General features: G+C 39.0%; 1 protein-coding gene across 1 annotated transcript in view; it reads right to left on the bottom strand.

Annotated features, from left to right (window-relative positions):
* TBC1D4 (TBC1 domain family member 4) overlaps positions 1 to 25,709 on the bottom strand; it is a 411,701-nt gene that overhangs the window by 120,798 nt on the left and 265,194 nt on the right. Inside the window, 3 exon segments of the mRNA XM_053707925.1 lie at positions 2,844 to 2,954; positions 12,867 to 12,958; positions 21,833 to 21,965. Of these exon segments, the coding sequence (XP_053563900.1) occupies positions 2,844 to 2,954; positions 12,867 to 12,958; positions 21,833 to 21,965 (336 nt within the window).

The following is a 25,709-nucleotide window of genomic DNA, read 5'->3' as shown; positions in this document are numbered from 1 at the left end:
GAAAAACATTATCTGTATTATTTACTAGAAGTTCATAGTCCTAACTTTCAAAATACAATTGCTTGAAAACCACCGAAAGTACAAAGAAATAGTATAATAACAGTGAATGATTCATCATTTTAAAAGGATTTTACTTTTATTTATTTTTTTAACTTTATTTGTGAAGGGTCCGTAACTTCCTGTCATAATCCCACAAGCGGACTGTAGTCCCTGTAGGAAGGCAAAGGAATAGCTTTTCCTTTGATATGGTTGCTAGGAGAAATCTGCTCTGGCGGTAGTCTGTTTATTGCCCATGCTCAGCAGAGGACTATTACTTTTAGGCAGAAAATTTCTAAGGGCCAAATGATCAAATATTCTCCTGCTTGGAGAGAAATTATAGTGCAGACTTCCCAGTGACTGAACTCACTGAATGCTAAAAGAAAAAAGGGTGGAACCTTTCAGCACTGTGAGATCTCTCACAAGATTCTAGATGGACAAATTTTGCTATACTTGGGTCTAAAGGGTGTTTTATGCATTTCTGTATGTGGAGATATAGGGGCCGATTTATCTCAAGGGCCGAATGGCCCCTGATGCCCCTGTTTTCGCGCGAGAGCTTTAGGCTCGCCAGAAACAGCAGTTGTGAAGCAGCGGTCTTAAAACCACTGCTCTTTAACTGGTCCGCTGCCTCTGAGGCTGCGGACATCAATCCCGCCCAATCCCCCTATACGATCGGGTTGATTGACACCCCTCTGCAGGGGGTGGCAATTGCACAAGCAGTTCACCAGAACTGCTTGTGCAATGTTAAATGCCGACAGTGTGTGCTGTCGGCATTCAGCAATGTCCTGATCGGAAATGATACGCTACAGCATATCAATGTCTCGACAGACATTGATAAATAAACACCCATAGCATGAAAGTTATGTTACACTTATATTTTGCGGTTTGTATTTTATATTACTTTACACTTCAGACTGGGTCTTTTCAGTATTATTACATTTAAGCTTTGCTTTTTCTATTTTATATTTAAATACATTTAGATTTAGATCCAGCCTGTGATTTTACAAATATTGATTATGTTTTCAAAGTTTGTGTGTTACTTTAACAAATTAGAGGATCATACTATTGTATATTTCTGTGTATCTTTTACAATTACATTGCACTTTGTATTTTCTCTATTGTAAAATAAAACACAGCTTTAGAAAGTTGGGGGACAAGGCAGATACCCTGGGCTGAACATGGGAGTTCCTAGGGTATGCGTGAAGCCCTCTCTCACAATTCCTTGTAAATGCTGGGGAGCATTTTAAAACAAGCTGGTTTTACTGAATTATATTGCCAGCTTTACAAAGGTGAAGTTTGCTCAAAATTCACAACACAATTTATTTAACTGAAAAGTAATATATACTAAAATACTTGCAAAAAAATAAAATTGTAGTAAAAACATTTCAAATTTAATTTGTATTTGCTGTAAATTGGGACTATATATAAGCCCCAGTTACCCTTCCCTTCTGTGAAATTCTATATCCCAGAGAGGCTCATTAGTTTCTACGGAAGGCATCTGGCATCTCTCATCTCTATAAGAAAAAGGGTAGAACCTGGGACTTTCAGGTTCTACACTTTTTCTTATAGAATTCAGTGATTTCAGCCCCTGTGGAGTCTGCACTATGATTTCTCTTCAAACAATAGGGCCCATAGAAAGTAATTGACGATTTATTGGAAACTAAAGCTGTCAGTTATTCCAGTTTTATTTTAAATAGAAGAAATACCAAAGTACAATGTCATTTGTTAAAATATACACATAAATATACAAAGTATGAGCCTAATTTGCAGCAAAAAAGAATCAAAGCGCACAAACCCCATCAGATAGACATTTTATGTTTTATTCAGCATAAACGGTTAAAAACACTTACAAGAAATATAATAATCACAAGCCTGTATCCCAATCTTGGGAAAGAAAGGAAGAGTCCCGGTTAAAATCGAAAATGGTAGTTTGGGGGTGAAGCTTGACGAGGCTCCTTTTGGACAGCGTCTGTAACTGAAAAAGAGCTGGGTGACTGAACACGATGAGGTGTGATTGAAACACCATTTCGATTTTAACCGGGGACTCTTCCTTTCATTCCCCAAGATTAGGATATAGGCTTGTGATTATTATTTTCCTGTAATTGTTTTTAACCGTTTATGCTGAATAAAACATAAAACGTCTACCTTGATGGGGTTTTGCGCTTTGTTCTTTTTTACTGCAGGATTACTTTGTGTAGAGACCGTCTGGTGACACATCTCTGGAAATAGCTGCAATTCTCAGATTGGAAACCGTGGGACAAACAAATTGTTTGATAATCAACCTATATAAGACATTGGACTTTTTTGATCCCCTGTAAACAGCACTCATTCTATAGCTGGATGTGGTAAATGTATAATTAGAGTAATATATTTTTTACAACTGTGAATATCATATTGTAACTGTAGTGTTCATACAAGTAATTGTTTTTATTTACAATTATATATATCAACTGTGACTTCCTCCTCCCCTCAGTTGCGCTGTAAATATCTGATTTTGGGTTTATAAGCCTAATTTGTTAAATTTTGATGTATTACCAGGTGTGTGAGAGATAGAAGAAACTAGAGATGTGCATTCGGCATTTCATGGCGCTTGGCTATTTTCGCTGCCAAATTCATTCTTGGGCAACAGCAACACTTCTTTTGAGTGTGCTGCATGTCGTCATTAAGGGGTCTAATTTATTCCCCCTTTCCCCAGTTTATACCTACTCAAATTGAAACAGGTACATAACCAGCAAAGATGATTATATGAGCCGAAAATGATATGACAATACACAAACATGTAATTCTTTAGAACGTATTGTGTTTACCAGCTGTGTCTCTCCTATATGAACATGAGTCTTCTGCTTGGCTTCACATAGCTGTCTCAGATGAAGGATAACAAGCTCGTTCTCTTCCTGATCACTGGTAGCCTTCATTTTCTGTAAAAATGAAATGCAAAATGGCAATAATTAAACAAAATAAAATTAAAAAAAACACAAGTATGTTCTAATATACTGCTTTTACATCTTCAGCTCGGCTAATAATAGTCACAATGCTTTTATACAATATATTTAGAAAGCTCTTAGGAATATTCTACAATTATTCTACTATTGCTAGAACAGCTTTTAGGGTAGCATATTTGGATATGACTGGATTTTTTAAGTAAAAAAAGAAAGCTCAAAATCTCAGTTTTTATTTTTGTTTTTACACATCTATCACTTCTATTTTCTTAAAAGGGACAGTCAACACCAGTATTTTTTTGTTTAAAAAGAAAGATAATCCTTTTATTACCCATTCCCCAGTTTTGCATAACCAACACAGTTATATAAATACACTTTTTACCTCTATGATTACCTTGTATCTAGGCCTCTGCAAACTGCCCCCTTATTTCAGTCCTTTTGACAGACTTGCTTTTAGCCAATCAGTGCTCACTCCCGTGTAACTTCACGTGCATGAGCTCAATGTTATCTATATGAAACACATGATCTAATGCCCTCTAGTGGTCAAAATGCATTCAGATTAGAAGCAGTCTTCAAGGTCTAAGAAATTAGCATATGAACCTCCTAGAATTAGATTTCAACTAAGAATACTAAGAGAACAAAGCAAAATTGGTGATAAAAGTAAATTGGAAAGTTGTTTTAAATTACATTCCCTATTTAAATCATAAAAATATTTTTGGGACTTGACTGTCCCTTTAAAGAAGTTGAAACTAAATCAATGATATTTATTTTTCCCCATGTACATTTGGATCATATTATATTAGATAACATTAATTTATACACCAGATTTAGCCAACATGGGGTTTTCAACGAGGTGTTATCTCTCTGTCTGCCCTTCAGAACCGCATAACGGTAGTGAGAACATATACTTTCATCAATTCTGCTTCCATGTTTACCTTTCAAAAAATATGCCCATGTTCAGGAGTGGCGGACCTTTTTCAGTGTGTACGTTTTAAATTTGTGATACTCCTAAAAATTGTCTTGGTGCCCTTGATACCTTTTTCCTATTTTCAAATTTAAAGGGACATTAACTAAACATTAAAATCCATTTTCTTTTTAATTCCTAATATATATATTATCTTAATTCCTAATATACAGTATGTATTCATAAGACAAACCATTTAAGAAGTACTGTAATTGGAAAAAAGCATTAAAGTGGTAGCCCAGAGGTGGAATAACAGCAAATGTATTATGAGTGTCAAAGGTTTACCATCCCTGCCCTAAGTAGTACTTCTAGTCTCCTCTGCAGAGAGGAGAGGACACTAAACTACGATGAATACTATTTTACCAGTTCAGGAAATCAGGCACTCTAGCAGTTTCCATTACTGTAATCAGCTGAAAACACGTGCTATCACATTTGAATACCAGCATGAAAATGACAAAACCGTTTTTACTTTTGGTAACAAAAGATTTTTTTTTCTTTCTGTGTGAACGTACTCTTATTTTTATAATGTGTGTGATTGTCACTGTTTAATTCATAGAGAAACCAGCATTTAAATCAGCAAGAGATGGGTAAAGAAGAAAGGGAGGAACGAGAAAAAGGGGAGCAAGGATTATTAAAACCACAAAAAACTGTACCTAACAAATGGAAAAATAACTTACAATGGGCAGTGAACAGGAGAAATAGTTAAAGGAACAATAAGCCCAAACAAATATTTTGAATTAGCTTTTTAAAGCTAATTACATTGATAAGAAAAGTAACAGAAAATATGTTTGTGCAAAACTCAGTCCAAGGGAATAATTGATAATTATATCTTCCACACATATCAGAACAGCAAAATTACTCCACAAGCTTGCAGGGCCAGTGTTCTGTCGAGAACTGCAATTCATCGAAAACTGCAATCTGACGTCACTTCCAGTGATTCCATACATCTGATTTGTCCGTGTCCAGTTAGTGACAGGATTCAAAATCAATCAGATGGGCACTGTAATCGGCTATCTTCACTATCTATTTTGCCTCCGCTTGGGGTGGTTCAAGAGGGACTGAACCCTCCTTGTAAACCTCATTCTCCAAGATTTACTTGGGGTGTATGTCAGAGGATCGGCGGTTCGCCCCCCCAGACAGAGGCAAAACAGATATTAAAATAGAAGACTCACCAGAAGTGATGTGATTGCAGTTTTCGATGAATTGCAGTTCTCGACAGAACACCGGCACAAGTGTAAAGCATCAAGCAAGCCGCCTTAGGTCGCCCTCAGCAGGGGGGCACCAGATCTGCCTGCTGGCATAGGCAAATTAGCTTGATTTTTTTTTAGTCAGCATTTATGCATGATGGATGCTGGTGATGGGCAAATGATTTGGGTACTTGCACACGTTGCACTGGCAGTGCAGGGGTCAGGACTCAGTCAGAGGGCGCTGCGCTGGGCGTGCGTGGGCACAGACTGGCAGCCGGGCAGTTCAGAGAGAGACAGAGCTTGAGTCACTTGCCCTTACGGCGTTACTCTGCTTCATCCTGCTGGCTGCTGCGCATAGGCACTCCACTGACTAACATAACGGCCGCCTACCTCCTATCTAACTGAGAGACTTAGACTGTCACTCACCGTCACGTGCACAGTCTGAGTCTGTCAGTCAGTGACATGAGAGGCTGGAGCCTGGCGGTGGTGGCTCAGGAAGTGGACTGGAGCTGTGAGAGGGAAGTGGGAACTCAGGGAAACAAACACATGGATCATGCTGCTGGCGTCTCGTGACTCCTGTGTGTCACACACTCCACGGACCACTAGGATTTCAAAATTGGCTGAGGGACTCTTGAGGGAGCCACGTGAGGCACAGGTGGATGCCCCCCACCCCAGATGGCCAGAGGAGAGACCGGTACTGAAAAGACAGTGACAGAGAGGTAGGTTGGCGACCGTCCGTTGGCGCATCATATATATTTTGTTATTTATATAATATTATGTAAAAGAAAAATAAGTTAGCTTAATGGAGCGCAAATAAAATGTACTTAGTATGGGGGTGGTCTGGAGGAGAGCAGGGAGGTTGGTGGTATTGTCGGGGAGGTTTATGGTGTTGTGGTGGGGATTGGGGGGGCGTCAAAATGCACCTTCGCCTGTGTAGACAAAAATCCTTGCACCGGCCCTGCAAGCTTGAAAAGATGTTGCTTTATTCAGCACAATGTCTGTTTTAAAATAAATAAAAAAATAATGTTTTCTAAAAATGTGACAGGTGAGAGATGAGGTAACACTACTTTACTGCCCCCTAGTGTTGGCTTAAGAATGCAATCTATATCCATTTCTTTTCTTTATGATACAAAAACAAAATTTATGCTTACCTGATAAATTTCTTTCTTTCCGGGCATAAAGAGTCCACGACTTCATTCCAATTACTTGTGGGATATTCAACTCCTGGCCAGCAGGAGGAGGCAAAGGGCACCCCAGCAAAGCTGTTAAGTGTAACTTTCCTTACCCATAAGGGAAAATGGAAAAAGAAGAAAGACAAGGGTATAGAGGTGCCTGAGGTTTACTAAAAAAAAAAAACTGCAGAATTACAATTAAAAAGAGGGCGTGGTTGTGGACTCTCCATGCCTGGAAAAAAAGAAATTTATCAGGTAAGCATAAATTATGTTTTCTTTCCTGTGGCATGGAGAGTCCACAACTTCATTCCAATTACTAGTGGGAACCAATACCCAAGCTAGAGGACACAGAATGAAAAGGGAGAGAGAACAAGGCAGGAGGACCTAAACCGAAGGCACCACTGCTTGAAGAACCTTTCTCCCAAAAGAGGCCCCAACCGAAGCAAAAGTATCAAATTTGTAGAATTTGGAAAAAGTATGCAGAGAGGACCATGTTGCCACCTTGCAAATCTGTTCCACATAAGTTCATTTTTGAAAGTCCAAGATGAGGAGACAGCCCTAGTGGAATGAGCTGTAATTCTCTCAGGAGGCTGCTGTCTAGCTGTCTCATAAGCTAAATGAATCATATTTCTTAACCAGAGGTAAAAAGGGTAGTAGAAGTGGCCTTCTGACCCTTTCACTTTCCAGAGAAAACAACAAAAAGGGCAGAAGATTGCCAAAAATCTTTAGTAGCTTGTAGGTAAAATTGTAGAGCATGCACAACATCCAGGTTATGCAAAAGACGTTCCTAATGAGAAGAAGGATTAGGACAAAAAGAAGGAACAACAATTTCCTGATTAATGTTTTGATCCGACACCACCATAGGGAGAAACCCCAATTTAGTATGAAGGACCGCCTTATCTGCATGAAAAATAAGGTACAGGGAATCACACTGCAGAGTTGAAAGCTCAGAAACTCTGCAAGCGGAAGTAATAGCAAGGAGAAACAAAACCTTCCAAGATAACAATTTTATATCAACAACATGCATCAGCTCAAACGGAGCCTGCTGCAAAACTTTAAGAACTAGGTTAAGGATCCAAGGAGGAGCAACAGGTTTAAACACAGGCCTGATTCTGACCAGGGTCTGAACAAAAGCTTGAACACCTGGTAAATCTGCCAGATGTTTGTGCAAAAGAATAGACAGTGCAGAAATCTGACCCTTCAGAGTACTGACTGACCAACCTTTCTCCAGGCCATCCTGAAGAAAAGATCAAATTTGGGGAATTCTCACCCGGTTCCAGGAGAAACCATTAGATTTGCACCAAAAAAGGTATTTATGTCATACCTTTATGGTAAATCTTGTGAGTAACAGGTTTATGAGCCTGAAGCATAGTATTAATGACCGCTTCAGAAAAACCACATCTAGACAGGACTACGCGTTCAATCTCCAAGCAGTCAGCTTCAGAGAATCTAGATTTGGATGGAGGAATGGACCCTGAATTAGAAGGTCCTTCCTCAGAGGTAACCTCCAAGGTGGAAGAGATGACATCTTCACCAGATCCGTGAACCAGATCCTGCGAGGCCAGGCAAGGTCTATTAGAATCACAGATGCTCTCTCCTGTTTGATACAAGCAATGACTCGTGGAAGGAAAGTAAACGGAGGAAACAGGTATGCTAGACCGAAATTCCAAGGAACCGCCAGAGCATCTATCAGAGCGGCCTGAGGATCTCTTGATCTTGAACTGTACTTTGGAGGTTTGGCGTTTTGATGAGACACCATCAGATCCAACTCTGGAACCCCCCACCTGAGGGTTATCCTAGAGAACACTTCCGTATGGAGAGCCCACTCTCTGGGATGAAAAGTCTGTCTGCTCAGAAAATCCGCCTCCCAATTGTCCACTCCTGGAATGTGGATGGCAGATAGGAGACAATTGCAAACTTCCGCCCACTGCAGAATGCGAGTCACCTCCTTCATGGCCAAGGAACTCAGAGTTCCTCCCTGGTGGTTGATGTAAGCCACTGAGGTGATGCTGTCAGACTGGAATCTGATAAACCGCACTAAAGATAATTGAGGCTAAGCTGTCAAGGCATTGAAGATTGCTCTCAACTCCAAGATGTTTATGGGAAGAGAAGACTCTTCCCGAGACCACAGGCCCTGAGCTTTTAGTGAGCCCCAAACAGCTCCCAAGCCTAACACACTGGCATCCGTAGTCACAATCACTCAGGAAGGTCTCAGGAAGCAAGTGCCTCGAGAGAGATGTTCCTGTGAAATCCACCATGAGAGAGAGATTCTTGTTAGTGAATCCAGATCTATCCTCTGCGATATATCTAAATGGTCTCCATTCCATTGACTGAGCATCTCAGATGAAACTGAGCAAAAGGAATAATGTCAATGGAAGCAACCATCAGACCAATCACCTCCATGCATTGAGCCACTGATGGACGAATAGCAGACTGGAGAGAAAGGCACGAAGCCAGAAGTTTGGATTTTCTGACATCCGTCAGGAAAATCTTCATGGACAGGGAATCTATGATTGTCCCTAAGAAACATACCCTTGTAGCTGAAACAAGAGAACTCTTTTCCAGATTCACTTTCCATCCGTGTGAACGTAGAAAAGACAACAACATCTCTGTATGAGATTTTGCTAGTTGAAAAGATGACACCTGGACTAGGATGTTGTCTAGGTAAGGCGCCACCACAATTCCATGAGATCTGACCACCGCCAAAAGAGCCCCCAGAACCTTTGTGAATATTCTGGGAGCCGTGGCAAGACCAGACGGAAGAGCAACAAACTGGAAATGCTTGTCCAGAAAAACAAACCTCAGAAATTGGTGATGATCCCTGTGAATGGGAACATGAAGATACGCATCCTTCAGGTCTATGGTCGTCATGAACTGATCTTCCTGAACCAATGGAATGAATAGTTTCCATCTTGAAGGATGGAACCCTGAAAAATTTGTTGAGGCACTTTAAGTCTAACTTGGGATGGAAAGTTCCCTCCTTTTTGGGAACCACAAATAGATTTGAATAGAATCCTTGACCTTGTTCCTCTAGTGGAACTGGAACAATAACTCCCAGGAGGCCTCCCTCTTTACCTGGTTTGTGGATAGTCTTGACAGGAGACATCTGCCCCTTGGAGGGCAAGACTTAAATCCCATTTTGTCACCCTGGGATACTATGTCCACAGCCCATGGATCTGGGACATCGTGTATCCAAGCCTGCCAAAAAAAAGAAAGCCTGCCTCCTTCATGCTGATTTAGAGTCAGCGGAAGGCTTCTTGTTTTTCTTCCCCTTATTCCAAGGCTGACTGGACCTCCAAGAGGTCTTGGCTTGCTCTGGTTTGGAAAAAGAGGAGGAAGACTTTGGTCCTTTAAAGTTATGAAAGGAGCGAAAATTACAATTCTGGAGACCCTTAGGTCTGTTCTTCTTGTCCTGAGGAAGGAAAGATCCCTTTCCACCTGTAATTTCAGAAATAATTTCCTCCAGACCAAGTCCAAATAAAATCTTACCTTTATAAGGTAAAGACAAAAGCTTTGCTTTTGAAGTTACATCAGCCGACCAGGATTTTAACCACAGAGCTCTGTGAGATAGAACATTAAAGCTAGACCTCTTAGCTCCCAGTCTAATTTCCTGCATGTTAGCATCGCAGATAAAGGTATTGGCCAGCTTAAGAGCTTTGATTCTATCTTGGATCTCCTCTATCATAGTCTCCTCTGATAGCAGATCAGACAAGGAGGAGTCACACCAATAAGATGCTGCACCCACAACCGTAGCAATACTTGCCGCAGGTTGCCACTGTAATCCTTGATGGATGTCCATCTTTTTAAGTAAGTCTCTAGCTTCTTATCCATAGGATCCTTAAACTATCCTCTATAGAAATGGTAGTTCTTTTAGCCAGAGCAGAGATAGCTCCCTCTACTTTAGGCACAGTGCACCATGAGCCATGAATGGAGTCAGCAACAGGAAACATTTTTTAAAAAACAGGAGAAGGGGAAAAAGGAACCCATAGTTTATCCCATTCCTGAGCTATAATTTCAGACATCTTGTCTGGAACAGAAAAAACATCAACAAAAGAGGGAGAATCATAACGTCTATCAAGTTTAGAAGACTTTTTAGGGTTGACAGCAACTGAAGGTTAAGAGTCATCCAAAGTAGCTAGAACCTCCTTCAGTAGTAACCGGAGATGTTTAAGCTTAAAACTGAAATTAACTTCTTCAGATTCAGAAGATTTTTTCCCCCATTGTGTAAGAGTCTGAGATCTCACCTTCAGAAGCTACTGAAGTATCCTCCTCGTCAGACATTTGGGAAAGGTTGACAAATGCAGATTTAGAGCGGTCAGAAACCTTACTAGCAGAAATATGTCCTCTTTCGCTTACCCAAAGTAGGGAAAGCAGATAAAGCTGCAGCAAAATCTCCTGGCAAATAAACACCCCAGGAGGTTGAGAGGAACCGCTGGGCACTGTATGTGAAACTATTAAAGCTTGGGACGTTTGAGGAGAAAGCTGAGGCATATCCTGAACAGCATTATCCTGAGAGACAATAGGCTCAGAAGGAAGTTATTTATCTTTGAATTTTAGAGTCTTAGCTAAGCATAAGGAACAAAATTGCATAGGCAAAACAGTTTGGGCCTCTAAACATAATAAACATTTATCCAAAGAAACAGAATCTTGGTCTGTATCCATAGCTGTAAAGGTCACCCATAATAATTGAAAAAATGAAAGTTATGTCACTTTAAGAGAGGAGAGTAACTGTTATGTCACTTTAAGAGAGGAGTTTTAAAACGAATAATGCTGAAATTAATTAGGATTATTTAAATAAAAGTCTCTCACACCTCTATACCTCAGCAAGCTGAGGAATCTTACGACACCAGGACCGGAGTTGATATAGGAATTGCAGGGAGACTCTTGCATGCAGATCCGTTGTCAGAATGGCTGTCAGACCTAGAGAGCTGTGAGCTACCGGATTGCTAAAACACACGCACTGCCCTTTCACTCTGCTCTATAATAAATAAAAAATGGAAGAGCGGAGGTCACATGATCAGACCTCAGAAAAGAAACTGCACCACTAAAAGGCGTGCGTTTCTGTCTAACCAGTAAAAACTAAAGCCTCAGAAAATGAACACTCCGCTATAATTAACCCTATTCTTACTAGACTTTTTAGGGAAGCAGAAACAAAGACAGTATAATGCTCATAGACCCTTTAGCCAGTCTCTCAACAAAAAGGGGAAACTTAACCCTTTAAATAATTCACATACATCAGTGCCGGCCAAACTGCCCATTGTTAACCCCTAAAAGTCATATACATGTCCCAGATGATGATCGACTAGAAACGGCTAGAAAAATTAACCTCCAAAGTGCTGTTCTTCAGTACCTAGAAGGCAAAGACACTTACCTGTGGTTCAGCTGCAGGGCAGGAACAGTTCTTAAGTATGATAGATACTCCACTCTCTATCAGGGACCTAAAGAAAAAGAAAGAGCAGAGTAATTAACCCTGGCTTTCTCTAAAGGGGTAGCAATGATGTTAGAAATAAAGCAAAGACAACCTTGCCACTTTCTAACTGCTAATAACCACCATTACTCTTACTAAAGAGACTGACATGGACACAGCTTAGCCCCGATCCTTGCTTGCAGGGAAAAGTACCCATAAAAGGATTAAATATCTTTAGATACCATCTTCGCACATCCTCCATTAACAGAAGCAAAGAGAATGACTGGGGATTATGGGTAAGGGAAGTTACACTTAACAGCTTTGCTGGGGTGCTCTTTGCCTCCTTTGGCTGGCCAGGAGTTGAGTATCCCACTAGTAATTGGAATGAAGTCGTGGACTCTCCATGCCATAGGAAAGAAATAGTCTTTTTTCACTAAAGCAGTGGAGTATCATTGCAATATATATTATTCATTTTACCTTTTATTTTTTTTAACATCCAAGGTTGATTTTTTTCTCATCCTTCTACTTTCACACCATCTGCAGTGACACATAATGCTTAACTCACACCACAAATGTCAATACCTGATACACCAAGCTCTTTACTACCTCCTGATACAGCCAGCAGGGACACTAGGGACTGAGTTTATTCTGCTAACCATGCTGGCTATAGTAGGTCAGAATGTTAATTAAAATTTATATATAAAAAAAATAATAATATTCATATGTGAACATCTTTATGTATATAAAATTAAATGACACAAAAAACATTGGTGTAATATATTACGTATAGGTTGAGTATGAAATAATAGCTAAGAAATATCAGTATGTACTAACATTAATGACTATTATGCACTTAAAGGTAAAGATTTGAGAGGGCACCTGAGAACACAGTATGGTAAAATTTGTCCTGAGGGTGTTAAGTTGTTCAGATGAAACTTTAATTTCTAAATAATAATAAATCAGCTATTGTAAATGTGCCTGCAGCCTTGGCCTGTGCTGTGCACCCTTCGTGCACTGTATTCCTGCCTATCTGCACTTCCTGTTATTACTACTGTAGATGCCCCCCCCCCCAAAAAAAATTGAATGTTTGTAAATATACCAAATAACTGTATAAAATGATGAAAATTGCGAACTATGAAAAAAATAATATAAAAAAGTTACCTGAACTCGTTCAAATATATCTGCTTGCTCGTTATCCGATAACAAAGATAGTTGTCTCTGTATTATCAATTTTGCTCTTGGAGGATAAAGCCCTAGAAAGAAAATAAGTGTATTATTTAGCACAAACATTTATTATATTAATTAGGAGGAGAACCTTACAATATATAAGTCAGATTATAAATTCCGAGCTACTAATGGCACGTGGCCCATTACTTTGCTGTTGGCCTTTTGCAATCAGTAGTACTTGATTTGTTATTACAAACTGTCTGGTAATTTGTCTTAGCAAAGCAGTTTTACATGAGCTACAGGTGCAGAACAGTTGTATTACAAGTTAAGGGTAGTGTGGACACGCTATCCAAAAATCCTATGGAAATAAAAAGGTCTTCACAGCCTTAAAGTGATGCTTTAAAATCAGGTCAGGAATCTAAACGATTTCTTAGTGGGACTTTAATTGATTACTTCTAATAAAGATGCACTGTAACTTACTGTTTAATCTAGCCGTGTTAGTGAACATTTTATAAGTGAGGCATTAAGATAAGAATTATACAATAATTATACTCAGCACTCACCATAGTGCTGCTTATTAGGACTACATTCTGCCTATTGACACCAAATGCACACTACATCAAGCTAATCATATTTTCTCTCTTCTGCTTTCAGGTACGTGAATTGTATCCCTGCTCATCTGCAACCTATTCACTGCATTCTAGTGCTCTCTCCTCTCCTGTAACTCTCTATTGGTACGTGAATATAAATATTGAGCAAATGATTTTAGGTTTTAATTTATTGTACCGTTATCCCAATGTCTTACTTCTAATGTTTTGTTAATTGCCATGTGATGTCCAATCCTTATTAATACCTGCTATTATTATTAAATGTATAGCTGTTATATGCCATAGCTCCCAACTCCTCAAAAATGTACTGTGTTGTTTATCTTAACTTATCTCACCCTGACCTGACCAGAATCTAACTTTCAATTGGCCTTTTAAATTGTCTTTAGACTTAGCAATTAAATAATTTAGTGGACCCAGCTGACTGCCCTGCCTTTATATTTAACACTAGCTTGGGCTGTGCATTGCACTGGGGGTGCATTCCCTGGGCAGTATGCATTGCTTCAACAGCATATGTTCACATTTCTGAAGTGATCATTTTATAAGTGAGGCACTAAGATAACAATTACACAAGAATTAAGTGAGCATTTTATAAGTGAGGCATTAAGATAAGAATTATACAAGAATTCAACAAGGATTGGACAAGGGGCAAGACATAAGGCAAGTACCTTTGTAATATTGTGTTTTAAGTATTTCATTGTTTCCTTGTGCAAGTGCTGCAGTAATTCTATCTTTTATGTGATTAATTGGCTCCCACTTTTGTAAAAATCCTCAATATATTCAAATTCCTTTTTGCTACCTCTTGCCTCTATAACAAACTACTTTACTCAATTACTCCTTCCCCCTCACCACCTGCTCTGTTCATTAGCCCATCTCTCTTAAACTCACCTTACTTTTGTACCCATGGACTTTACCTATTCCAACACTCGCCCCCCTGCACCTTATCCCAAAAACAGTCGCATTACTGCAAATCTGCATTTCACCTCATGTCACTCTCCCTCCTGCTCATACTAGCTGCTGGTGACATTTCCCCTAATCCTGACCCCCAACAACTTCCTAGCCATGCACATCCATGTGTAACTTTTTACAGACCCAGAAAACAAAACTCTGGTAACCTCACTCACATTCTTGTATCTAAAGCCACTACCCCCTTCAATTACAACTCTTACAATTACAACTTCTACAACTCTCCCTCCTTCTACCCCTCACACCAAACTTCACAGAAGCATTATGTGTTTAGATCCGCATCAGCTCGCTAGTTCTCTCGAACCTCTTCTCTCATCCATCTCCTCCTTTTCCTGCCCTGACCAATCTATCTGCCACTATAATTCCACCCTTACATCGGTCCATGACAATCTGGCCTCTCCTACCATATCGGAAATCACGCACTCACCCTCAGCCCTGGCATACTCATCTGACACGTTACCTATGCAGATGTTCCCGTACTGCTGAGCGGCACCGGAGAAAATCTCGGAGTTCAGTTGACTTTCTTCACTACAAGCTCATCTTGAACTCCTACTACTCTGCCCTTAATCTTTATAAGCAACACTACTTCTCTACTCTTATCTCCACTCTTTCTTCAAATCTAAAACGTCTGTTCTCCACTTCCAACACTCTTCTCCGCCCACCCCCACCTCCTAATACAACTTCTCTGCCAGCTCAAGATTTTGCTAGCCACTTCAATAACAAAATCGATTCCATCAGAAAAACGAAATCAGCTCTCAGCATGCTTCCAGCCTCTCACCCCCTCAAAAACTTGCAATTAACCAAAACCCACATAGCCCTATATTTAGCTCTTTCGCCCCTGTTACTAAGGAAGAAGTTCCTGCACTTATACTGTGCTCTCACCTCACTACCTGTCCCCTCCACCCCATCCCCTCACAGCTACTCCACTCCCTCTCTTTTACCCTTACCCCTATGCTCACACACATTTTCAATCTCTCCCTCAGCACTGGTATAATTCTCTCATCTCTAAAACATGCACTGCTCACACATATCCTCAAAAAAACTTCTATCAATCCAACCTCCCTATCCAACTACCGCCCTATTTCCCTACTCCCTCTTGCTTCAAAGCTTCTTGAAAAGCTAGTATATGCACGCCTATCCCATTTCCTTACATTACACTCCCTCCTTGACCCACTGCAATCTGGATTTCTCCCCCATCACTCCACAGAGACAGCAATCGTTAGGGTTATCAATGACCTACTCACAGCAAAATCCAATGGCCACTTCTCTCTGCTTATCCTCCTTGATCTGTCTGCAGCCTTTGACACTGTTGATTACCCTCTTTTGCTCCAAACCCTCCAATCCTTCGGCATTTATGACACAGCCCTCTTGTGGTTCTCTTCCTACCTGTCTAACCATACCTTTAGTGTAGTCTTCTCTGGGGCTTCCTCTGCCCCGTTACCACTTTCTGTTGGGGTACCCCAATGCTCTGTCCTTGGTCCCCTTCTTTTCTCAATCTACACGTCATCATTAGGTTCCCTAATAAAGTCCCACAGGTTCCAATATAATTTGTATGCCGACGACACTCAAATCTACATCTCTGCTCCAGACCTATCTCCTTCCTTGCTAACCCGTGTCACTAACTGTCTTTCTCACATCTCTTCCTGGATGTCCTCTCACTACATTAAGCTAAATATCTCCAAAACTGAGCTCCTTATTTTCCCACCTTATTCTAAAAATCTCCAACCCCCATCTCTCTATATCTGTCGACAACTCCATCATTACCCCTACCCTGCATGCCCGATGTCTTGGATTCACACTTGACTCAGATCTTTCTTTTTCTCCTCACATTCAGGCATTGGCTAAATACTGCCGCTTCCACATTAAAATATCTATAAAATTAGACATTTCCTTACACAAGACACAACTAATATTTTAATCCACTCTCTCATCCTTTCCCACCTTGACTATTGCAACTCTGTCCTCTCTGGACTCCCTAGCTGCCGTCTAGCTACTTTATAATCCATAATGAATGCCTCTGCCAGGCCTTACACATCTCTATTTATCTGCTGCACCTCTCTGCCAATCCCTTCACTGGCTCCCTCTTGCCTCCAGGGTTAAACACAAATTCTGACTCTGACATACAAAGCCCTCAACTGCACTGCTCCCCTCTATATATCCGACATTGTCTCTAGATACTCTCCCTCTTGTCCCCTTCGACCTGCTCACGACCTCCTACTCTCCTCCTCTCTTGTTACCTCTTCACATTCCCGTTTACAGGACTTCTCCAGACTGGCTCCCATCTTGTGGAACCCTCTGACTCGCTCCACAATACTCTCCCCTAGTTTTGAAAGCTTCAAGCACTCCCTAAAGACTCTTCTGTTCAGGGATGCATACAACCTACACTAACCTTTCCTAACACCAGTTCCTCTCCTCCATTGCTATCCGCCATGAACCTCCTTAAAATGTAAGCCTAAGAGCCCAACTGCTTGCAGATCAGCTTCACAAGAGCTGACTACAACAGTACGACTCTAGGCAGTGCCCTCTACCCATTTGATCCCAATAATTGCTACCTTGTATACTGCCTATGTTTATAGCGCTGCGGAATCTGTTGGCGCTCTACATATAACCAATAATAATAATAATAATACCCTGTGCTCCGACCGGCCACTTCAAAACTCTTTTTTTTGTGAGCTAATGGTTTTGACTGTTCTCCAATCAGAGCTCTAGCCATACGCCTCACACAATTTTTTGGTAGCTAGAGCACCTATTAGATAACAGTCAAAACTGCAAATACTCAGGCTGCATCTAACAGCATGAGGGAGGGCTGCCCCACTTGTGTTCTGTGGGATTTTTTAAAGAGGCAATCTAATGGAGCTTATTGATCTGCACAAGGAGGCACCTTCTTTTTGTGTTTTATTCTTAAACAAATATGAAAACTGTATAACAACCAAGTGAACCACTTACTCTTTTATTTACCTATATACCCAGGTGTCAGTAGCAGGCTAGAGAGCGGCAGCTTTCATCATCTGAGCTACCCAGCAGGAGAAAATGTAGTATGCACCATAACAGTAATCCATTACATGAGGGAAATTAGCAAACTATCTGCGCTATCCATGAATAACTGCAGTGTGCATGGTAAATATTAACTATTGACTTGCAGTGGCAAAAATGCAAGCATTATGGAAGTGCTATGGATTTCCCTCAATCAATATTAGTGCAACAGAACCCTTGAAACTTGGTCCTAGATAAAAGAATATTCCATAACTTGCTTAATATTTTTTTTAAAATGTATGCCCCATCCAATCCATCAGAATGCCTTAGGTAAGTTTGGGTTACCTTTTCAAAGTGAATCCATTAGAAAAGCCAAAAAATTATAAAAGTACAAAACTACTCATAAAATATGAAAAGTGCAACAAATTAAAATTTTGAAAAACAGTAATATTAAAAGTATTGTGATAGTAATGTAACTTTTAAGTCAATATATAAACGTATATATAAAAGGGATACACTTTATATAACACAAGCATTTAAACTTCCATATGGTACTAGATAAATTACTTTAGAACTATGTAAAAGAGTAATTATATTTATCTATATATGGTCTGTATTTCATTTTGATGAATTGAACAATTGATATAAGTGGCTCAAACAATCCAAAATGGGTTCCAATAGATCAAGACAATAAATATGAAAAGTGCAAAATCCTGCAGAAAGCTGCTCGAAAATGTAATTGATTGAAATACAGTTGTCAAAATGTCCCCATATAAGACATAGGCTTATCATGCACAAATGCATTTGGAAAGCTTGTGATATTATCATTAGATTTTCAAATGGATTACAGTGCTTTGAAAACTCTGGAAAAACACAAAGCACTTCACATGGGAATTCTGATGGGCTGGAAATGACCCCTTAAAGGGACAGTAAAATCAAAATTAAACTTTCATGATTCAGGAGCATGAAATTGCGTTCACATTAACTTTCAAGTTGTAGTACAAATGTTACATCCGATGCGCATAAACAGCCGCCATAAACCCAAGATCGCTCACACAGAACTGTTAGCGTGTCACTCATAAACACAACGACCCTTTATATTTATAGTTTATTAGAAAGAAGACCTGAATTACTTTTATTTTTTATTTTATTTAGCTACAAACCTCAGAAACCAGTAACAATAACACTACTTGCACCCTCACAGTTTAATCATAACACAACTTCTAAAACTGACAGTGACTCTAATAGCTATGCTGAAGCATAGAGGTCCATAAATCTGACCTGTTAGTAAAAATGCTAATTAGGACACTGGTGCTGAGAAACACAAATTAAATTATGCAAAATATTCTGATAACAGGTATCACTTAAAGGAACAGACAACTCAAATGTTTTTATTGTTTAAAAAGATAGATAATCCCTTTATTACCTTTTTTTTTTTTTTTTTTTGCACCGAAAACACAGTTATATTAATATACTTTTTACCTCTGTGATTACCTTGTATCTAAACATCTTCTGAAGGCCCCCTGATCACATAGCATTGTATTTATTATCTACTGACATGCATTTAAGCCAATGAGTGCTGTGTTGTGCACAACCCATGGGCGTGAACACTTTCGGCTAGATTACGAGTTTTTGTCGGTAATGGTGTGCGGTGCTAACGAGCCTATTTTTCTCACCGCTCACTTAAGACAACGCTGGTATTACGAGTTTTCTGCAAGCCGGCGTTAGCTTCAGAAAAGTGAGCGTTGAGCAAAATTTAGCTCCACATCTCACCTCAATACCAGCGTTGCTTAAGTCAGCGGTGAGCTGGCTGAACGTGCTTGTGCACGATTTCCCCATAGGAAACAATGGGGCTGAGCTTGCTGAAAAAAAACCTAACACCTGCAAAAAAGCATCATTCAGCTCCTAACGCAGCCCCATTGTTTCCTATGGGGAAACAAAAGTTATGTCTACACCTAACACCCTAACATGAACCCCGAGTCTAAACACCCCTAATATTACACTTATTAACCCCTAATCTGCCGCCCCCGACATCATATTATTATGCCACTCCGGACACCGCCGCCATCTACATTATACTTATGAACCCCTAATCTGATGCCCCCAACATCGCGAACCCTACATTTTATTTATTAACCCCTAATCTGCCCCCCCAACGTCGCCGCAACTATATTAAATTTATTAACCCCTAATCTGCCGCCGCCAACGTCGCCACCACTATAATACATTTATTAACCCCTAAATCTAAGTCTAACCCTAACCCTAACACCCCCCTAACTTAAATATAATTTAAATACATCTAAATAAATTTACTATAATTAACTAAATTATTCCTATTTAAAACTACTTACCTGTAAAATAAACCCTAAGCTAGCTACAATATAACTAATAGTTACATTGGATGTCCTCTTCTGGCCAGATCGGAAGAAGACTTCTGCCCCTCTGGAGGTCCACTTGTGCCCGGCTGGGTGAAGACGGCTCAAGGTAGGGTGATCTTCAAGGGGGTAGTGTTAGGTTTTTTAAGGGGGGATTGGGTGGGTTTTAGAGTAGGGTTGGGAGTGTGGGTGGTGGGTTTTAATGTTGGGGGGTATTGTATTTTTTTTACAGGTAAAAGAGCTGATTACTTTGGGGCAATGCCCCGCAAAAGGCCCTTTTAAGGGCTATTTGTAATTTAGTGTAGGGTAGGGAATTTTATTATTTTGGGGGGCTTTTTTATTTTATTAGGGGGATTAGAGTATGTGTAATTAGCTTAAGAAAATTGTAATTATTTTTTTATTTTCTGTAATTTAGTGGGGGGGTTTTGTACTTTAGTTTATTTTATTTAATTGTACTTAACTGTAGTTAGTTTATGTAATTAATTTAATGATAGTGTAGTGTTAGGTATAATTGTAATTTAGCTTAGGATTTATTTTACAGGTAAATTTGTACTTATTTTAACTAGGTAGCTATTAAATAGTTAATAACTATTTAATAACTATTCTACCAAGTTAAAATAAATACAAAGTTGCCTGTAAAATAAATATAAATCCTAAGCTAGCTACAATGTAACTATTAGTTATATTGTATCTAGCTTTAAATAGGAATAATTTAGTTAATTATAGTAAATTTATTTAGATGTATTTAAATTATATTTAAGTTAGGGGGGTGTTAGGGTTACGGTTAGACTTAAGGTTTAGGGGTTAATAAATTTAATATAGTAGCGGCGACATTGGGGGCATCAGATTAGGGGTTAATAAATGTAGATAGGTGTCAGCGATGTTAGGGACGGCAAATTAGGGGTTAATAAAATTGAACTAGTGTTTGCGATGCGGGAGTGCGGCGGTTTAGGGGTTAATATATTTATTACAGTGGCGGCGATGTCCGGTCGGCAGATTTGGGGTTAAATCATTTAATTAAGTTTTTCCGATGTGGGGGGGCCTCGGTTTAGGGGTTAATAGGTAGTTTATGGGTGTTAGTGTACTTTTTAGCACTTTAGTTAAGAGTTGTATGTTACGGCGTTAGCCCATAAAACTCTTAACTACTGACTTTTAAATGCGGTAGGAGTCTGGACAGGAGAGGGTCTACCTCTCACTTTTTCAAGCAATCATAATACCGGCGTTAGGAAAATCCCATTAAAAAGATAGGATACGCAATTGACGTAAGGGGATTTGCGGAATGCGAAAATCACGGAAAAAAAGTTAGCGGTACACATGTACCTGTCAGACTCGTAATACCAGTGGGTGTTAAAAAGCAGCGTTGGGACCCCTCAACGCTGCTTTTTAAGGCTAACGCAAGACTCCTAATCTAGGCGTTTGTTATCTATATGGCTCACATGAACTAGCACTCCCCTGTTGTGAAAAGCTAATAAAAAAGCATGTGATAAGAGACTGTCTTTAGTGGCTTAAAAACAGGCAGACATTTAGAGGTTTGAAGGTTATAAAGTACATTAATATAACAACGTTGGTTGTGCAAAGCTGGCAAATGGGTAGTAAAGGCATTACCTATCTTGTTAAACAATAACAAAATAATTGTTGACTGTCCCTTTAATGTTTTCAGCTTTTACATGTATTCATAGTAACACAGTGCTATGCATTCTTTACATACACTTCCTATACAAGCTAATATACTGTAAATGTTATCAAGGTAAGTGATTTGATAGGACGGTATGTTATTTCATTATTGGAAAACAATTACATGAAGTTCAATGTATAGAACTAGACATACAGTACCATAACATATATGTGAAATATTCTACAGCAAAAATAACACATTATATACAACTGCTCTAGAGTGAACTGTGATTCACATATTCAATCAAGTACCCACAATTAAATAATAACAGTCTGGCCTGTAAGGGATACTCAAGAACTGGGGTTCAAACCTATTGCTTTAGAAAACCAGCCCTTCCAACATATTTGCAATAATGTATTTGCATACCTTCAATTCTTTCACACAGTTTATGTAATGCATGCATAGGACACGCCTCGCACAGCTTGACCTGAGTCTTGGCATTCTGCATAGCGGCAGCCGTGCTAAACGCTTGTTTGAAAGTCAACATCACCTCATCCACCTTAAAAGAAACACAAAGGGAAGAAATATTTCACTAAATATTTTTATCGTAAATCTGAAAAAAAGCTATAAATGATAAAGTCATTTAAATTGCTGAGGAACAATGTTTTTAACATTTAAACAAACCATAGTTGAATCAGTATCTTTATGTCACAAACAGTATGTAAATTCTTCCCAGAATTCTTTCATTCTTTCCAACACTGCTTTTTACCTCTATATTTTATTCCCTTCCTGAGCCAAGGAAGATCCTCTTTAGAAAGAGGAGAAGAAAAAAGATTGTTCCCAATGTGACAGATCAGCAATTAGATTTACCAAAAAGTCCTACATATGGTATCATTCCTAATCTGAAGCTATTTTAGGTCAAGTTTTCTTTTGTTATCTGTCACAACAAAATTCTACACAATGTGAGGACAAGGGTGGACAGAAAGACCCATCCTAGGTATAAGGAAGCATTGCAAGATCTTTCCCCGCAAATGGGGCTTGTGCAGAACCAAACATGGAATTATTAAAGTTTAGCTAAATTATGAAGTAAAGACGAGTAGTTCATCATAACCCAGATGTCAAAAGATGCCTTGAAAACTAAGCTATGGGTCCCTTAATTGGTTCAAAATAGTTAACTAGTCAATACTATATCTTTAGGAGCTAATAAAAGTAAAATCCTACAGGGTTATTACAACAATAGACCCAACCATGTAGGAGAACTTACTTATCATTCTTGGAAAAAAGCCACAAGCCTAAATGTCTTAAAAGTCAACTTCAAAGGAAGAGAAAGGATTATTGCCAAAGAATAATGCAGCACAACATACAAAGCCAAATACTAATTCCATGGAAGAATGAAATCATGGAAAACAGGACAAATTATTTTGTGCTTGGAAAAATAAAAATAAATATCTCATATATATAGGGAATATTTACTCAGATTTCACAAAGTGATATTTGGGTTGTGAGGTCTGGAATAAAACTCCTCTGTATACACCAAACAATTATTGTAATTATATGTTGGTGAAAAGGAGATTGGGCTACTTATGTTTCAGGGTCTAATAATTTACAAGCTACTAATTTCTAGAATGATCCAAAGCAAGGGCTCTGCACTGTTCATAAATCTTCAAAAGTAATAAACAAAAACAAACAAAAATAATCCCCCTCCCCTCTCCCCCCTTAGTGGAATATATTTTTTCTTCTTCTTAGCGCTATACAAATAGATACTAAAGGAGTTTAGAAGCCCCTTCAGGTTGAATGATGATAGGAACACTGACTACTATCATATGTTTTGTTCCCTTTAGTCGTCTTAGGGAATATATCACTTACACACCATAATTACACAAGGAGGGCTTTGATAAATACCTATAGGTAAAAGCAGAAAATATTAAATGGACAGCGTACAGTAAAATAGTTTTCGCCTTAATGTGTTTACAATTACTTGTTTTACCAGCAGCAGAGTATAAAATGTATGAGAAATGGTTCCATTAGGTTTATTTTTGTATCAACAATAGCTGATTTTGTTCTTTGAAACTACAACCCATTAAAATAGGTTGAGCTTACAGGGAAATCAGATCTCCTTATTTTATCACTTTCTATACACACATATACTTCCTACTCTTATCTCTGTTTATATACCAAAGTCCAATACTTAAAGACAACAGCTGAAAATTAACACTTTATTAATTATCTCTACTAACTCCTACTGTAAGGGTAATTTATTATACTGATTGTGTTTATATAGCTTTACTAAAGCCAATACTTAAGTATTAGAGGCCTATTTAACAAAGGTCTTACGAACCTTATCCAACAGTGCGGCTCAGGTCCGCAAGACCTCGCTGAATGCGGAGAGCAATACGCTCTCTGTATTCAGCATTGCACCAGCAGCTCACAAGAGCTGCTGGTGCAACACCGCCCCCTGCAGACTCGCGGCCAATTGGCCGCCAGCAGGGGGGTGTCAATCAACCCGATCGTACTCGATTGGGTTGAATTTTGGCGATTCCTGTCCGCCTGTTTAGAGCAGGCAGACTGGGTTATGGAGCAGCGGTCTTTAGACCGCTGCTTCATAACTGCTGTTTCTGGCGAGTCTGAAAACTCACCAGAAACATGGGCCCACAAGCTCCAATCGGAGCTTGATAAATGGGCCTCTTAGTATTAAATTTTTTAGTACAGGTGGTGATAATACAGGCAAAATCAGCTATTTTGAAGGCCAAAATAAAGGTAAAGGAGCTGTCAAAGTAATACATTCAAGCGGGTAAAAGCTTAGGGGATTATTGGGGACAAATTAAAGGGTATAACAATTTTCAGTACACTGTCCCTTTAATCTTCTGAATTAAGAATTACATTTTTACTCTGTTTACTATAGAAGTTAATTTACAAACAAATTACACAGTTGTAATAAAGCACTTAAGTGCAATGCAATCAGAATGAGATAATATGCAGAAAAATAATAGTTGCAATACTAATTTTTAATTACAGAACTGTTTGTCCTCCAAAGCGGACTACAACCAATAATGTAACATTCAGTCATCAGTGATTCATGAAGGCATGTTTTACTAAAGGAAGAGCACAATGTTATCTATATAGCACACATGAACTAGCACTGTCTAGCTGTGAAAAACTGCCAAAATGCCCTGAGATTAGAGGTCTTAGAAATTATCATATGAACCTACCTTTTAACAAAAAATACCAAGAGAACAAAGCACATTTGATGATAAAAGTAAATTGAAAAGTTGTTTAAAATTGCATGCCCTATCTGAATCATGAAAGTTTCATTTTGACTAGACTGTCCCTTTAAACTTTTATGATTCAGATGAACATGAAATATTAAACAACTTTCTATTGTACTTCTATTATTACATTTGCTTTGCTCTCTTTGTATTCTTTGTTTAAAAGTAGACTCAGGAGCAGCAATGCACCACTGGGAGCTAGCTGAGCACTTCTGGCGAGCCAGTGATAAGAGGCATATTTGTTTAACTACCAATCACCAACTAGGTCCCAGCATTGCATTGTTGCTCCTGAGTCTACCTAGGTATGCTATTCAATTAAGGATACCAAGAGAACAAAGTAAATGTGATAATAGTAGTAAATGGTAGTAAAATGGCATGCTCTGTTTGGTTCATAAAGGTTTACTTTTGACTTTATTTTCCCTTTAAGGTACAGAATCCACACTGTGTCTACCAGACATTTCATTAGACACTTTCACATAGACAAATATTTTAGACTTTGGTTTGAGTTAAATTAACATTATTCCTGCCTACTGGATCTGTAATTCAGTGAACTATACTAGGGACATTGTACACTAGATTTTTCTTTGCATAGATGTTTTGTAGATGATCCATTTATTCAGCCCATCTGGGAGGGTTTTTTGTAACAATGTATAGTTTTGCTTATTTTTTTTAATAATATTGTGCTGATTTTTAGACTCCTTACCGAGCCCCACAATGTCAGATGTATACAGACTTCAGATTGCTTCTGTTTGTATAATGGGTCTTTTCATATGTAGGGGAAGGGAGGAACAGGGGTCTGCTTACTTTAAGAAATATCCATTGGTATTAAATGTTCATAAATATCTGACATAATAGAAAGATGATCTCTCATGTTTCACATCAACTTCACATAACTGCTGTCACTAGGAATCAGCACTGAAATCAAGTCACCCAACACAGCAATTTTGCAAAAATCAACAAAATACAATCATGACTGCTATCTTATTCCAACAAAAATAAATCCATTCAGCCAAAGTGGCTGGTTACATGGACACACT

This window comes from Bombina bombina, chromosome 3 (assembly GCF_027579735.1).
Source record: "Bombina bombina isolate aBomBom1 chromosome 3, aBomBom1.pri, whole genome shotgun sequence".
Taxonomy (NCBI): Eukaryota; Metazoa; Chordata; class Amphibia; order Anura; family Bombinatoridae; genus Bombina; species Bombina bombina.
Note: the sequence above shows the minus strand (reverse complement) of the source record. Positions and strands in the feature narration are given on the sequence as shown.